Source organism: Candoia aspera, chromosome 3, assembly GCF_035149785.1.
Source record: "Candoia aspera isolate rCanAsp1 chromosome 3, rCanAsp1.hap2, whole genome shotgun sequence".
In the NCBI taxonomy this organism is placed as follows: domain Eukaryota; kingdom Metazoa; phylum Chordata; class Lepidosauria; order Squamata; family Boidae; genus Candoia; species Candoia aspera.
Genome location: NC_086155.1, coordinates 21,866,472 through 21,883,477, shown reverse-complemented (window position 1 = coordinate 21,883,477; position 17,006 = coordinate 21,866,472). Strand labels below are relative to the sequence as shown.

The 17,006-nt window shown below is 38.1% G+C and overlaps 1 protein-coding gene across 1 annotated transcript in view; it reads left to right on the top strand.

The window, feature by feature from the left end:
* EYA2 (EYA transcriptional coactivator and phosphatase 2) overlaps positions 1 to 17,006 on the top strand; it is a 135,353-nt gene that overhangs the window by 53,219 nt on the left and 65,128 nt on the right. The window contains exons 2-4 of the mRNA XM_063297105.1: positions 2,947 to 3,065; positions 12,428 to 12,476; positions 16,346 to 16,488. Of these exons, the coding sequence (XP_063153175.1) occupies positions 2,957 to 3,065; positions 12,428 to 12,476; positions 16,346 to 16,488 (301 nt within the window). The 5' untranslated portion in view covers positions 2,947 to 2,956. The remainder of the gene's footprint in view (positions 1 to 2,946; positions 3,066 to 12,427; positions 12,477 to 16,345; positions 16,489 to 17,006) is intronic.

The following is a 17,006-nucleotide window of genomic DNA, read 5'->3' as shown; positions in this document are numbered from 1 at the left end:
CACATGGCAAAAGCGCCCACTGTGTCCATTGAAGATCATGCCATATGCTACAGGAATAACAACAACTTACACTTCTCCTATTACACATACTAGAAAGTAGAGGCTTCCTTCATTTGTATAGGCTAGGTGAGACATCCTCAAATTCTGCATCCCTTAAGTCAATGACTTTAATCTCAGTAGCTTGCTCTCCCCCTCGTCATTCCCTGTGGCCGTTGCCATGCCATCTGTTACCTTTCTACTGCTGAATGCTGTATCTTTATCTCTGAGCATAGGTAGTCATCTGCAGCTTAGGTAGCTGAACAAAAGCCCACAGGGGTAAATCAAAAGGTGAGCTGGTTCAGGCCCTACTTGGAACCTTCCATATGCTTTTAATCCATTAGCAGCAGTAGGAACCTTTTGAAGTTGCTCTCCTCCCCTTCCCACTTCCCAGCTGTCATCTCCTAAGTTCTGCTCCCTGGCACTGCTGGGGAGTACTCTTCTAAAAGCACAGTCATGCTTTTGCCTTAATGTTGTAGCCCCAGGGGATCTGGAGTGACGACAGGTCTAACAAATGGTGCAATCTGCTCTGTACAGCTGTAAAACAGAACACTAGATGGGATGAGGTGGGGCGGGGGAGAAAATGCATATTTCCCCGTACTGCTTGAACTGGGTGTATCTGTATGACTGCAGTGAAGCCTCATGAAGTTGCCAAGCAAAGCATAGATCCACAAAAGAATACATTAATTTTGGTTTGGGGTAGCAATGAGGAGAATTGTTGCAGGATCCTATTTAAAAAAATAGATGGTTCTTCATTTGCAGTTGCTTATGTAGCTTGTGTTGAATTTGGGGCCTCCTCTTGAAAAACCTCTTCAAACATGCAGAGTGATTGCTTTTCATTGTAATTGAGTAGCTACTTATTAGAATATGCAGTATATTTTTGAGATTTGGGAGTCTGGAGAGAACAGGGTTCTCAGGCTAGTATATATAGTTCTCCTTCCTTTTCTTCAACATAAATTCATTTCAGCAGTATAAGGTGGAGAAATCTGGGTAGCTAAGAAATGGCAAATTTGTCTCTCATACTAGAAAAAGTCAGTGAAATTTCAGTGTGATGTGTTTTGATGTAATGGTACAGGAGTAGAGGAGCAGCTATCCCATTCGTCCCCACAACCTGCACTGGCCAAAGTCCAGTGCTCTGTCTGCTACACCAAACTGGTTCTTTATTCTGTAGGGATAGACATGAGTAGGGTGTAGCTAACATCCTGATTGCTTTAGCGATATGCTGTTGTCTGTAGAGATTTTTTTAATGTATAATTTAGTTTTTGAATGATTGATTGCCTTCATGTTCAGTTATGGGGATGGTGAAAGGGAAGAATGCGTGCTGATTTTCTACAGCTGTATTAGCATCTTCAGTGCTCAAAGCTGAGCTGAATTTTTTTCAAATGACTTTGTAGAAAATACATTGTTCTCAATAAACCCTTTATTTCTTACTTAAACGCAGAGGTGTTAATCAGGTTCCTGAGGAACGATGCATCCTTCACTATTATCAGAGCTTTTAAAAGAACTTGAATAATCAGTAAAAATATGAGATTTTTCAAAGTCCCAAGCAGTAAATATCAATATGTATCTTTTAAGATCTGCCTGTCCTCCTTGTAAGGAAATTAGGAAAGTTATGATAAGGAGGCATAATTTGACTAAAATTGAAAGAAGGTGTGGATGGGGGGAGAGAGTTGATAGATTGAATTAAAAGAACCCCTCTCTTTCTCTAATACAGATTGCATTTCAAGTAGCTTTGATAGTAGCTATGCAACAATAGATAGACTAATTCAGTAATTAAAATGAATACACCAAATCTAGATTCGTATAGTGTAAAAGCTTGATTCCTGGTGATTACATGGCCATGGCCTTCCTTGTACCTTTCGTGATAACAGTATAGAAGTGGTTTCCCAGTGTTACTTCCTGGGAGGTTTTACAGCTTTCCATTTACTGGTGGTCTCCCACCAGGAAGTTCAACCAGTTCTATATCTATTTGGACTTTTTTTAGACCAGCCAAGAATGATTAGGGCACCTGCTGTTGACTTTACTAAGTATTTCAGCAGTGTCTCCAAATTTGCAAAGCATTATTACTTATAGCGTTAGCTAGTATGAGGATTTGTCCAGATCCATCCCTAAAAATGCTACCTGTTATATAGATCCCATTTGCTAATTTTCAGAGAGCAGGCATTCTCTGCATCCTGTCATTAAAGTAAAGTTAAAAATCAGCATAATGGCAGACTATGGGGCTAGGGTCTTGAAAGCTTCGTCTATTATTCTTGAGGGAAAAAAAGGTGATGAAAGCCAACCAGGTAACTTACAAGTTGAGTCTAACTGACTTGCCATTAAATGTCCTGATCACAGAAAGCACCTTTCCCCCAGGAAGGGAGAGTCTAATTATTTTGAGCATAATCCTACAGAAAGTGAAGGCTGCCTAAATCACATTCACTTCAATAATAAACTGATCGGGTATGTTAACCTGGATCTTTCCCATTTAATGGTGTCCTTGCTTTAAATCCTCCATAACTGCAATGCTGTTAGGAGCCTTCCTGTCTAAAACAGTTTGGTAACTTGCCGTCTTCTCTGATACAATTGTGCGCGTTGGAAAGTGATGGTAATACTAGAATTCATGGCTTACTCCTTATGGCATTTAAGCAATACATAAATGTAATCATCTGATGGCAAAATCCAGGATGTACTGGAAAATATTTAATCAAATAGCAGTAATCTCCAAGGAAAGTCAGTGCTTGATTTTAAATTCAGCATTTTCCCTTTGATGAAAACTTTTTTCGTGAATGTTGTTTATGTAGAATTTATATGAAGGCTGGGTTTAAGTAATCAGCTTTAATATTTGTATTCCTAGGGAAAAAAGTAGAATCATTAGCAAGCATGCATAATTAATGAATAAATTATCTGCCCCCCTTTGCTTTCCTCCAGGTATAAGGAAATGCTAGATCTAGTGACATCACCCAGCTTGACTGTAAATAAAGAATATCCTGACATTCTGAAGCTTAACCTTTCTAACACTTATGCTACGGTTCCAGATGACATAGAAGGTAAGCTGACAATTCTTCTTCATGGCCCATTAACTTCAGATGCTTAGCTGTGAGCGTGTAGATAGAGTTGCAAAAGGAATAATGAGCAAGCATGTGGCCTAGGTTTGTATGAATCTTTTTCTTTGAAATGAGGAAGAAGACCAGATTCTTACCACTTCTGTGGATTGTTCCTAATTGTCTGGATGAAGAAGATGTACAGTGTAAAAGATGCTGTAGTTTTGTGGTGTAATGGAAGGTCTTCATGGAGGAGATTCCAAGTCCAGATCCCCACCCCCACAGCATTTCAGCATTTCTAGTTTGGAGACCATGGGGTAAGAAGCACATTTATGGAAATCCTGCGCTAGATAAAGTAGGGATACAGCGAGTCAGAGTTGACAGAACCGGGCTGAGACCAAGGAGGAGCTCGAGTATGGCCTTTGTTTGCTTGTTGATTTTAAGGCAGTTAAAGGAAGAAGTAGAAAATGTCTGAGGAAAGGTTTTTTATTTAATGTAAAAATAGTGAGATTTAATATGTCTGCTATGTGTAATTGAAAGTCCAGCCTCTCATAGTATTGCTTTGCATTTCTAATGTCAACATTAGCTCAAAGGTTATTTTACTTGTTATCTGATGTTAGAAAAGTAGCAGATTTTAAGAATGCATTTAAGCCTTACATTCTCTGATATTGGCCTGCGGCTTTATATGCAACAGCAGTCTCAAAAGTACCTTAATTTCCAGTCTTCCCTGCTTTAAATACTGTCCCTAATTTTTATATGGGGGAGATTCAGGGGATGTCTTTAAAAATACTCCAAGTTCCTCCAATTTCGGTTCTCTTGCTGCAAATTTCTGCATTTAGAGTGTGTGTGTGTACATAAGCAACTTGGACTGTTACACATTTGCAGGTAAATCAATGAGTACAGTTCACCCTGCCAATTCATTTGCTTCAGTACATTCCATACCTGTGAATATTTTAAAATGTTGAATGCGTTTGGATTTCAGCTGTTCCCTCAAATGGAGAGAAATCCATTGTGAAATGAAATCTTCTTATACAGTATCACTGCTTTTCTTGGTGTATAATTTAGGAGTGATGTGGACAGAGGAAATGATGGTGCAGTGGTCTTTTGAGTCATTCTGGTCTATTGCAGGATGCACTAACGCTGCTCTTTTGATGTGGCTTTCTGAAAGATAGGAAGTCAAAGCTGACACTGTTATAATTACTTCTCTCTCTCTCTCTCTCTCTCTCTCTCTCGCTCACACACACACACACACACACACACACAAAATCTTCCTTCCAAACTGTGGTCTGAAGTTTCATGCTTGGCAGGTACTAAGACACATTCTTTTGGCATTTGAGGTTAGGCAATGGAAATTTATCTGCCTTACCCCAATTCCCATCTTCTCTCTTCACTTGGACAGTATGAAAAAAGAATGGGGGTGAGGAAAGAAGATGGAATGTTAAATCTGTTTTTAAAATTATTGGCAAACGATGCTGCTGAGCTAGTTTTTGCTAGTACGGTTCTAGCCATTGTTTGCTGCAGTCAGAAGTCCAGCTATCTTCCTGTTAAAGGGGAGCTGACAGAAGGCCCTTGCTTATTAAGTAGAGTGATTAACCCTTTGCATGCAGATATGTCCAATCCTGCAGCCTTAATATTTTTGACAGAAGTCCTACATCACAGTCTTTCCTATAGCTTTGAAAATCTGAATGATTCAGAGCAGATACTGTCTTATAAATTGCCATTATGACTTCTAATGAGTCCTGTCCTTTGCCACAGGGTGAGCCTCCTCTCCACAAGAAACTCCAAGGCTAGCTTGCCTCATGAGACTACGGTTGTTTCCTTATTCAGTTTCCAGAGTTGTGCATCAGTCAGCCATTAACTGGAAATCCTGGATCGCAGATAGATAGCTGTACTCTTTATCTGTTTACTGTAGAGCTATGTTTTCCTCCCTTTCCAATTGATAGTATTCTTCAGAGCAGTGAGTCCTAGTAATGGATAAACCTGGAAAATAATAGAATAACAATTACAAAGAATGATAGGGAATTATTCAAGTCAAGCTTGAAGATGCAGAATGAAAAGACTTTTGGCTTGGAACTCAAAAGGCATCAGTTATAGAACCAGGAGAGAGGGAGAACCATGTTAACTATGGCATCCCATTACGGATTACTAAGTGCCTCAGAGTCACTGGTAGGGATGATGCTGAACATCTTTTTTTTTAAAGAATTTTATTAAATTTCAGAAAAAGATCAAACAAAAAATTACAAAAAAGAACTAAAAAAGTGTGAAAACACAAAGAGAAATTTTTTTAACTAGATTACAAAAAGAAGTGACTTCTGACTTTAAACATCTAGAATATGCAGCAATTTTCCATAATCAATCCCTTACTCTGTATTAAAACCAAAATCACATTATTTCTACAAGTCAACCTCGTAGCACAGATGGAGTTTTTAAAGGTTAATAAGAGAACTCCAAGCAGCTAAAAGCAATCTTGCAGAGTAGAAGCGTGAACTGAAAAAAGAACTTGCACATTAAGCTTAATTATGTTCAGAAAATAAATTCAGTCTTCACACAGCACTTAGATGAAGAAAAAAATAGAGATAGCTTACTTTTATTTAGTAGATCTGGATACAGGTAGGTTCATAGTAGAAAGTATTTAATCATCACTGGTTCTTTGTAGACATTTCTATGGAAATAGAAATGCCTGTATGCAAGCAAGATGAAAAAGGACGAGAGCTGCATTCTGCAGCACCTCCTGCTTGCATGTGTGCCAGAAGGGTAATGGAGATTGTTAATCCCCAAAACCCAAGGAGGAGGAGGAAGTGAAAAATCTGGTGACCCACGTGACATTCCACAAGCACAACAGAGATACGTCTACTAGAGAAACCCCCTTACTATGCTTGTGAGACAATGCTGAGTTGACCCCTGATAATTCCAACAAGCACATTATCACTAAATACCATTGCTCCTTCCCTGCATATTAAAAGAAAAAGTATAAATCACCTAATCAATTCCCCCCCAAAATAACAATTACTTAATTATTCCCTTCCTACTACTATTCTATATATTCCTGTTTACTATAATAAAGATCAAAAATAAAAAGCATGTAAATTGTCTGCCATTATAATTAATAATACAAGAAACATGAATTAATATTAATCCTTTTTTTTAAAAAAAACCTTAATAATCATAATCCCAATCATTCATGATAAGTAAAATCATCCAAAGTCAAAAGACCATCCAGATGAATATTTTTGGTCCCTTAACCCACTTCAAAATAGACCAAAACATTTACATATTCCCATAATAAACACAGAACTATTTTCTTAAATCAAACAGGTAAACTGCTCCCCTCACAAACATACTGCTCCCCTCACAAACACAGACTTCTCTTCAAAAAAACCTCCCATACATAATAACCCCTTCTTTTCCATAACATTCCATCAGAAACTCAAATTCACTCATGTCTTGCAGCTCAATTTCTCCATTTAAGTTCTTCAATTCAGCATTGTCAGTTTCATCCAGGATTTCAACAGAAGCCAGAATCTCACTTAGGAGAGAGACATTTCCATCACTGTTAGATTCTTCAGTTTCATTCACAACATCCCCAACCAGATGGCACATTTTAGACCACACATTTTCCACAGTGCTCTGAATGTCTTTCATAATAACTTGGCAGGAATCAGAAAAAAATCTGCTTAATATCTGCTTTAATATCTCGATGGAAGTCAGAGAAAGCCTGGTTAAGATCCTCCATGTCTGAGGCAGTAATTTATGGCGCCCCCTAGATATTTAACTGGCAGAAGTAAAAGTTAATGGAAAATTTCTGAACTGAGTTAAGATAACAGACAGTTCCCCAGAGAAAGTAGCGGCAGGAAAGTAAAAGTTCAGAACGGCAGATTCCACGTGTAGATGCTGAGCATCTTCTAAGGAAGTTCAGATATGAAAAGAATGAGCTTTTTCAAGTCCCAAAACATTGAGTTCTGGAAACTTTAAAAAATATACCTTAAACTGAGCCTGGAAGTAGATGGGGAGAGGAAAGTTATCAAGGTGAATTATATAAATGTGAACCAAGCTAATGAACTAAGATAAGACAATTTTAGTATATGTGCTGCCAAAGTGAGCACTTAATGAACCTAATGTCCCAATTTTACTGATGTTGGCAACATGGCATGGATTGTTGGCATGCATGAGTAAATCTCACTGTATCAAATGGAGAAATAAATACTTCCAGATGAACTAGTCATCTAGCTTCCAGATTGATTTTTAGATCTGTTTCAGTCCCTTGGACTTGTAAGAGCAATAGAAGTTACAGTTACTTTGTTATGGCATCAAAAAGAAAGCTGGCTCAGAGAAAAATATTTGTACCATCAGTGAGACATTATTGACATGGAAAAATGGTAAACTAAACTGTCATAATTAACACCTACTACAAGTGGCTTTTTTAAAAAATTAGTCAGTTTAAACCAGTGTTTTTCAACCTTGGCAACTTTAAGTTGGGAGAACAACAACTTCCAGAATTCCCCAGCCAGCAATGGGAGTTGAATTCTGGGAGTTGAAGGCCACACAGCTTAAAGTTGCCAAGGTTCAGAAACACTGGTTTAAAAAAATATTTGGAAATCTGAAATTCCAAGGAACTTTTCAGTTAATTTTATTTTGTTTCCTTTTTTAAAAAGGAAGATGTCAACATGTTGAAATTTACATGAGAGAATACAAGTTTTCATCCCAGTACTTACAAATCAGGTACTGGTTTATAGAAAGGGGAATGTAATATAGACCAAAAAGGAACCTAACTTCTTAAAAAAATAATTGGTTGAAATTATAGTCCCTGGACTGAAGGAAAGGGACTGAGATAGTTAAAGATCCAGAAACAAAATATTAAATGGAGGAATAATTAAGAGAAGAAAATATCTGGAGAAAGTAGAAAACTGTCCACACTAATGCAATTCTATTTCTGTTAGTTTTAGTTAATCATAAGTGTTGAGTCTCAGTACGTCAAAGTGCTAATTTACCAAATTAAGCAAATTCTTATTAATTTCATATTTGCAAAATAAATGTAGCTTGTAAATGGAGGGCTCCTAGAAGATCCAATATCTGTTAATTGGTCAGTTAATTAACATGTTGATGAAAATAATGTTCAAAAATCCAATTGACAACATAGCCTATACAGTTGTAGAGTTACAGGTTGCCTAGGAATCCATCTCTCTTTTAGTTTTGCTTTTGTTTGTTTGCTGCTCATTTCAACTGTGTCCTGTTCAGACTATGAAGCAGCCAGGCAGAAGTATTATCAAAACACTCTTTATTAAATAACTATTTACAATAAATAAGTCCTTATAGTCAAGAGGTAGGCTGGTTCCGATCAAGACCAACTGGGTAATAACAAGGAAGCCAGCAAGGTTGCAGGAAGAGGCTGTAGTAGAACAGCGGAGCAGGATTCAATGACGGAGGCTGGAAGAAGCCAGGGCATGTGGCAATGCTGAAACTGGAGACAAATGTCCACAATCCAGAACACCACTAGAACTAGGCTGGCACCGGGAAGCTGGGTGAGACTGAACTGGACCTTCTGAGTGAGTCTTGGCTACGGCAGCAGGACTGGACTGAGCACGGTGGCTCGGGCTAGGCTGGAATCTCTGGGCTAGAGGCTCAAAACAAGGGACTCGAAGCACGACCAAACTGGACCACAGGTTCTAGACAAGGTTGCAAACCTCATTCACAACAAGATAGGTGTGACGTTCCAGAACAATGTCATCCACCCAGAGTGCAGCTAGACTGGGCTGGAGATCCAAGGCGCAATGAAGCTGCAGTGGAGACTTTGGACCAGGCTAGGAGCTAGAGGCGTGGCAGGGCTGAACTGGAGACTCAAGGCAAGGCTCAGGATTTGAAGCACTACAAGACTAGACTGGAGACTCTAGATGTGGCTGGAAACTTGAAGCAAGGCTGGAAGTGTGCCTGGAGTGCGCACAAGGAAGACGCCGAGGTCCGAGGCTGGATGTGAGGCTGAGGCTGCTGGGTTTGGCAAGGAGAAGTTCCTTGGGGGCAGTGGATACAGGATCCAAGTCCACTCCAATAGGAAACACTGGCACTGATTCCCCTCCAGTTAGAGACGCTGTTTCCAACGCGGGTAAGGACTCTTCTGCTGGAACTGCAAGCTCGAAGGATCGGTTGTCTCCGGTAGCTTGCTCTTTGTGCGTCTGCCTTTTATGCCGATCTTTTGTGCGCCTATTCCCTTCTGCAGCCAATCGGGCTGCCTTCTCCTTCACACGCTTTTCTGCCTGTTGTTGGCACGCTGATTGGAGGATTCAAATCCTCCTCTGAAGACTGACCAATCAGCGTCTGTGACTCTTCCCGCGCTGCTGACTCATCTCTGGGTTTCGCTGTCCCGGTTTCAGCTCAGTAAGTTTCTATTTCCCCCTCTGACTCAGAAAGAGTTTTGTTTTCTGAGTCAGAGGCTGGCTGGAATCTCACAAACTGCTCTATCCTGTGCTTTCAAAAGAAAGGTACCAAGAGAAGAACTGTCTCCATGTGTTGATGAAAAAAGTGAAGAAAACTCAGAGTACTGTAATAATTTGATCTAGGGAAGAGAGAATTCTGTTCACATTGCAACAAATGTAATTGATCAGCCAGGGATTTTTCAAGAACAAATATCTGCGAATGAACTTGCAAATGGAAATTATATATTGTGCTTTGTCAGTGAAAACAGTCTTGAGATTTAGGTTGATGATTTGAGTTGGTCTTGCAAAAATATGCAGGAATAATAATAATAATAATAATAATAATAATAATAATAATAATAATCCTTAAAGAATTTAGCAGAATTTTAGTATTATTTTTTTTAGATATTTTTTAAATTATTTGCAAAGAAAAATTTTGGTAGAGATGTGGGATGGCTGAGAATATTCAAGCCTCACTCCCAACTATTAAAAAGCTTAAATGTTTATCTCACTGTTTTATGAAATTTTAGAAATTGTTAGCATCACATTTTCAAACATGTCTTCACTCATGAAGGCTAGAGATTTTGTTTTGTTTAGGGAAAGTGGGGGAGGAAGGCAGCTTTTTTAAACTGTTTTTTGTTTAAGCTTATCCTGAGGATGATAGAAAACTAGGGGCCCTATTCAGTCACAGTGTGCTTATCTATTGTGAATAAGTATTAAAGCTGTTCCCACCAACCTATAGCTTTCTGGGAGCCTCATCTTGCTTTAATATCTGAATGACAAAACCATGACCCACATGCAGATTACAGTATGATGAGGACAATGCTTTTGATATATCCTATCAGTGCCTGAGCCAGAAATTAGACCATACCAACTAGCTTTTGGCAATTAACCTGGCTCTCTGCAGTGTAAGAAAAGAAGCTTTGTATGTAGAGCTACAAGGGTGATATCTTCCATGCAGCCTGGAAAATGAATGTAGGTTAGGGTTATGCATGAAGAACCTTTTTAGTATATGGTTACAAACTACATAGAGTGTGGGGCAGAGGGTTACTTGGTACAGTCTTGGTCATATGTTGGTAGAACACATGAGTGCTTTATCTATAGTCGCCATAAGCTGTCTTCAGACCAGAACCGAAAAACTTAATTCGAACTACCTAATTCTGGAAATGAAGCAGACTGATGTCATTAGCAAAATTCTGAGCAGAGGAAGGAAAGGGTGCACTTATAGTACAGTCACAACTGCCGTACTCTTATGTATATACCCAAAACATTTGGAGCACAATCAAATTCCTGAGAAAGAAAGATGAAAATTATTACTTGAAAAAGTTAAGTGATGACAGTTTAAATTAGATTACACTCTGTCTAAACAGTGATAAAATGACAGTGAAATATCAAAGGCTTACACAATTGTGGGTGAAAATTATGTCCAAGAGGAACCAGCTAGTAGTGAACACAGAAGTCAGTGAAAGTAAAGTCTCTCTTGAGTTTTGCTCACATTTCTGGTGACTATATGGACATGTCCATATGAGTATTTTAGCAGCACAATAGAAGTTGTTTGCCATTACCTTTTTTCAGTCAATAGAAATACATGCTAGATATGTTGGAATTATTTTTGGAATTACATGACATGTGTCCATTCAATCATTTATATTTAGCTTTCAGTGTATTTGCATATTTCTTTAATAAAACATTTCTGAGATGTATAATTCACCCTCTTATAAATTGTTAAATAAACTGAAGTTGTCTCATTTTAGATGACTTCCTAATGAGAAAATCCTCTTGTGACGATGGGGACAGATCGTGACTGAAAATTGGGTAACTGTGATTGTCTACTGCTCAGTAGTTGAATGTTAGTACAGTACTATTTAGTGTGCAGTAGTATGTACATAGTTTTATGTGATATGTGCAAGATGTTGTGTGCATACACATATCCTTGGGAATATCCATGTTTGCTATCTTCCTACTCACATACAATCTGAGGATGCAATGCAGGTTTCTGGCCTTAATATTTATTAATGGATCTTGCTTATCAAATGCATTAGGTTAGGTTTAAGAGGAATATTGAGGGCTCTGTGGCTTGTGATGGAAGAATCTAAAGAATTTTATAGTAAAACTTGTCTTCTCTGATCCAGGACCGTTATGATGCAGCATAAAAATATACTAATGACTAAATTAGTAGAGCCAGTTTGGTGTAGTGGCTAAGGCACCAGGCTAGAAACCGGGAGACTGAGAGTTCTAGTCCCACCTTAGGCACAAAGCCAGTTAGGTGACCTTGGGCCAGTCACTCTCTCTCAGCCCTAAGAAGAAGGCATTGGCAAACCACTTCCAAAAAACCTTGCCAAGAAAACTGCAGGGACTAGTCCAGGCAGTCACCAGGAATCAACACTGACTTGAAGGCACCAAAATAAATGACTAAACGCCCATATTCCATTTTATTTAACAACAATCTAACAAAATTGTTTGGTTTTCTGAGTAGTTAAGGTGGAAGTGCCAAAGAGGATGTTGAAACGATGGCAGTTTCCCAAGAATTGTTCACTGTATTTGCTAATGGCTCTGAAATTTGTCCTACTACATTCTTCTAGGCCATAGATGGATATTTTCAAGCCCTTGTGAGATAAGTAAATTCTAATGGTTTCAGATCTCCTTTGAGAATGCTGATGCCTTTTGTTTTCTCATTTTACTGAATTACTTATCTAAATGACTTAAATGTGTACTTCATTAATGTGTCCTCTTCAAAGAACAGTGCACTATCTATTGTCTCATTTAAGTTCTGATACTTTCTTTAGCTCGCATCTAGACAGTTCATATTAACATAACCCATACCCTTGAGAGCAGTTGTGAATGTGATTATTATGTTCTGTACTGCAATTATGCAAAGATCTTGGCAAGTAATTAACAGATGATTATTTCATTTGCATCAATATAGTTAATGGCGTTAACTGTGCTAATTTTGTTTCATAGGCAACAGGAAATCTGCACCTCAGCATTCTCTTCATCTCTACACTACCAAGTAAGAGTGCTATATTGAATCTGCTTTCTGTCGAAAGAAGTCCTTTATTTCTAGGAATTGTCATCCAGTTGTAGAAGTATTCCACTGTAATATGAAGTACATTTTCTTAACACATTTCTCCTGATTTCTCTGGGATTTACTTCTGAGTAGAAATGTCTAGGTTGATGCTGTTCATCAGTATGAGTGTGGATATACTGAAATCAAGGGAGAGAGAGAGATTCTGAAGGAAAATTACTATTTTGGTAATGTCCACATATCACAGCAAGTACTGTCTTACAAGAAGCATTTTGCCTTCATTGACAGGCAGCCTTCCTTTATCTGCTGACTGTTCAGTGTGTTGGACCGGGATTCCCAGAATTCTTAGTCACATTAGGGTTTGATTGTGTAGACTGGGAATCAGGGGAATTACAATCTGGCACATGTAATAGGCACCAAACTGCAGAAGAGTGCATGAATATGAAATATGTCATCTACCATACATGTGTTTAAACTAAGCAGTCTTCTGCTATTGAATTAAATGTACCCAAGTTTCATTTCAAAGTTTCATAGATTAGGGGCTACAACATTTACTTGATTAATCATTTTTATGAGAGGGGTTGGTTCAAACTTTCTTAAAGGAGGCAATAGTATTATCACTACTGAATTGGAGAACTCAGTTTATGAGCCTACAGCAAATGTTATCTTTCTGAGCAGAGACTTGAGCATTTTGTGGCTGACCAAATCCATGCTCTTTGGAAGAGGCTGATTTTTCTGAATCCATTTCAGTCAAGGATCAGGGCTGGTTATGGCAGAGTTGATTGCTCTGCGAGAGAAGCAAAGGAATGTAATCTTGTTGATTTTCTTTGACCTCTCAGTAGCTTTGATATAATTGAACCAGCTGTCTTTCTTGGATAGGTCATGACACAATTGCTTTGCAGGGGTTCCATTCTAATCTGGATGTTTGTAGAAGGCCCATGTGCCTTCACTTTAGCGTACATAATTTCCATCTTCTGTTTACAATCTATCTGGAATTGCTGCATGAAATAATTCAGAGTATGAAGTGCATTATCATCAGCATGCTTATGACATGCAATTTTTTTCTCTTATCTGCAGCTTTGTGTGTCTTTGTTCCTGATAAAATTCCACTCACCTGTGGTAATGACTACTAAACTGAAGCTCTGTTCAGACAAAACCAAGATATTGTTAATACTTGGCTGTACACCTGTAGCCATCACTGTCATGGCCTCTGTGGCATAAAATGCCTTTTGGACAGTTTTGATTGATATTCCAATCACAATACTTTCTAGAGTTGGAAAGCTGAATTACTGCAATGCCTTGTAAGAGGGCTACCTCTGAGATTGGACACAAAATGTCAGTGCAAAATATGGGTCTGTGAGTTTCAAATGGGTGAAAGGATTGTAATGGTATTATACTGGTATTTTGAACCTACATTAGCTTTTAGTAAGCTTCCAGACCCAGTTCAGAATGCTGGGTTTGATCCATAAACCCTGGCATAGCTTGCTACCTTGGTTCTTGATGGAACAGTTCTTTGTATATGCATTTTCCCATATCCTAAGATTATCTACCAAGCTCTTCTACAGGTTTTCCCTTATTCTGAGATGGTGAGGGCTACAAGAAAATGGACTTTCTTAATGGTGGCCACTTGGCTATAGAAGATTTTCCTCCAGGGAAGCCCACTTGATGTTCACATCTTTTCCGTTTCAGCAAACTTTTCTGTTTACCATACTTTTACACAAATATTTAAATGGGGGGTGTGGGGTATGCCTTCCTTGGTGATATATATGTGTGCATGCATATCTACTGTATATGTGTGTGTATACCTTCAAGTCAGTCTTGACTCCTGGCAGCTGCTTGGACAAGTCCCTGCAGTTTTCTTGGCAAGATTTCAGAAGTGGTTTGCCCTTGCCTTCTTCTTCCTAGGGCTGAAAGAGAGTGATTGGCCCAAGGTCACCCAGCTGGCTTTGTGCTTAGGGCAGGACTAGAATTCACCTGGTTTCTAGCCTTGGGACTTAACTACTACACCAAACTGTCTCTCATGAACAATATTAGCCTAAAAGTTAAATATATTTTATCAATTTAAAACAATTATTTTATCGATTTAGGTCTATTATTTTTGTTTCCATGATTTCATTTTGGATAATACCTTTACTCTTTGTTTGTATTATTTTATGAGCTGTATGTTTTAAAAGTGATTGTTTTTCATTTTATCATGCAATTGTGCAATGCCAAAACTATTTTATAAGGTGTTCGTCTAATACATTCAAGAGCCAGTTTGGTGTAGGTTAAAGGCATCAGGCTAGAAACCGGGAGACCCTGAGTTTTAGTCCTGCCTTAGGTGATCTTGGGTCAGTTACTCTCTCTAAGCCCTAGGAAGAAGGCAATGGCAAAACACTTCCGAAAAACCTTGCCAAGAAAACGTCAGGGACTTGTCCAGGCAGTCTCTGAGAATTGGACACGATTGAACGAATTAAAAGAAAAATACATTCAATAATTGTCATGTTTAAAAATGTATTTTCAAATAGTTTTTGCTTGGCATGTAAACTCTGCTCTGTCTTGTTCGGAATTTTAAGAGCAGGATTTTTCCTAAGAACAATAGCATGTATAAAAGTCATAAAAACATTACCACCAACTTTAAATATGTTTAGTTAACCAGAAAAAGATCTTGGGATGACCCAAAGACTATTTGTTTTCATTTAGTCCTGTATATGTTATTCTTGCATTTTCAAATGGAAAATATCAGGCCCACAAAATGACCTTTAAAAGAAAGACTTGAAACAATGTTTTCTGCTCCAAATAAGATTTAGCCTAGATCCCCAACTTCCTACCTTTACCTCCGCCTAGAACTGAAAGTCTTATGAAATACCTACTTGATTACAGGTTCAGCAATTGGTCAGCTTTCCCATACTTTATATTGGTACTTGTCTTTCATCTTTTTAAAGTATGTGCATTAATTCAGATAAAAGTTTATTTATCATCCCCTTTATTTTGTTCTCTTTAAAAAAAATGTGTAAACCACAGGCCACCTACAAACCCTAGTACCATTTTTGCAGCCTCCAGAGCTTCCCTAGGTCACACAGCTAATTCCCAGGAGCACAATTTATGTTGTCTTTCAGCCAATATAAGGGCTTAAATCAATGTACTAAACTTCTGGAATCATTTTGCCCCTTAACCCACCCAAACACCAAAATGACATAAAATGTTGGCTGTACCATGTTGGCTACATCATCACATGTATATATACATCTCCATCCCTACACACTGCAACCTGCTGTCCAAAGCAGCTTTTCTTTTTCAAGCTATAGCACAATCCATTTTAACTCTCTAAAACTACTCTAAGGAAAATAGATTTGTGATATCACATATGACATTGTAAGATTCTACAGGAATTTGGTTCTGGCATCATGAAAGTTTGGGCAAACAGTGTACCAGTATGGCACTTCATTATCATGCATTGCCTGATGCTGGATCTAGATTAGATCCATATACTGTAGGTATAACTTTGATTAAATAAAACAAGGTCCCTTGCTTGATGATGTTGATGATAATGGTCACAACAACACTTCAAATTAGTGGTTTAAAAGTGGGCCTTAGTATAATACTAAACATAAAATATCTACCTAGAAGAAATGTGACCATGAATTTAAAATAACACCCGTCCCCAAATAGAAGATTAAAGAAAAAAGAAAAAACCTTTACTCACCCTCCATTACCACTTTTTTAGAAAATCTAAATGCTTCCATTTTAAAGATAAATTATTTGAGGGGAGAAAACTGGTTTTCCTTTCCAGTAAATGCATTAACTATTCATATCATCCCACAGTCATTGCCAAAAGAGATTAATTGGTGTAAATATTTCTCTTTTTTGACTAGACATTATCCCCATATAGTAACAGTCCCATCCTTTGCAACAATGGCTACTTATGGGCAGACTCAATACAGTGCAGGCATCCAGCAAACTGCTGCTTATACTGCGTACCCACCACCTGGACAACCATATGGAATACCTTCCTATTGTAAGTAGTGTACTGGTTAATAAAAAAAAAAAACCTTGGCTTTCTTGATTGTTTGCATTTCAATATAATTTACAAATACCTGGCAAGATTCCAGAGAATAGGTGCTTGCTTAGAGATTCTACCTAGGTATTTTAAGCAGCTCCAAATTGCCACTTGTTAGCCATGTTTCATTTTATTAAACAATCTTCAAGTAAGAAGTATTTTCAAGTTGAAAGGGTCTTTTCATTTATTAGTTTTCTAAGAACTTCTAGTTCATGGCATGCAAGTTCTGCAGAGTGTAAACAGCACCATATGTGTGTTAAAGTAAAATAACTGGCCCAAAAGTTGGACTATGCAAAAAAAACTACATTGATCCACTCAATTTCCTATGTATATGCAAGTAACTTTGTATGTTATCCTTCTTCACTATCCTAAAGCGGTCATAGGCTTAAACATACTGAATGAATCACATAGCATAAGTCAGCATATCCATATTATCGACTGTTCCAAGGCCTAGACCATAAAAGGTTTCCTGATAC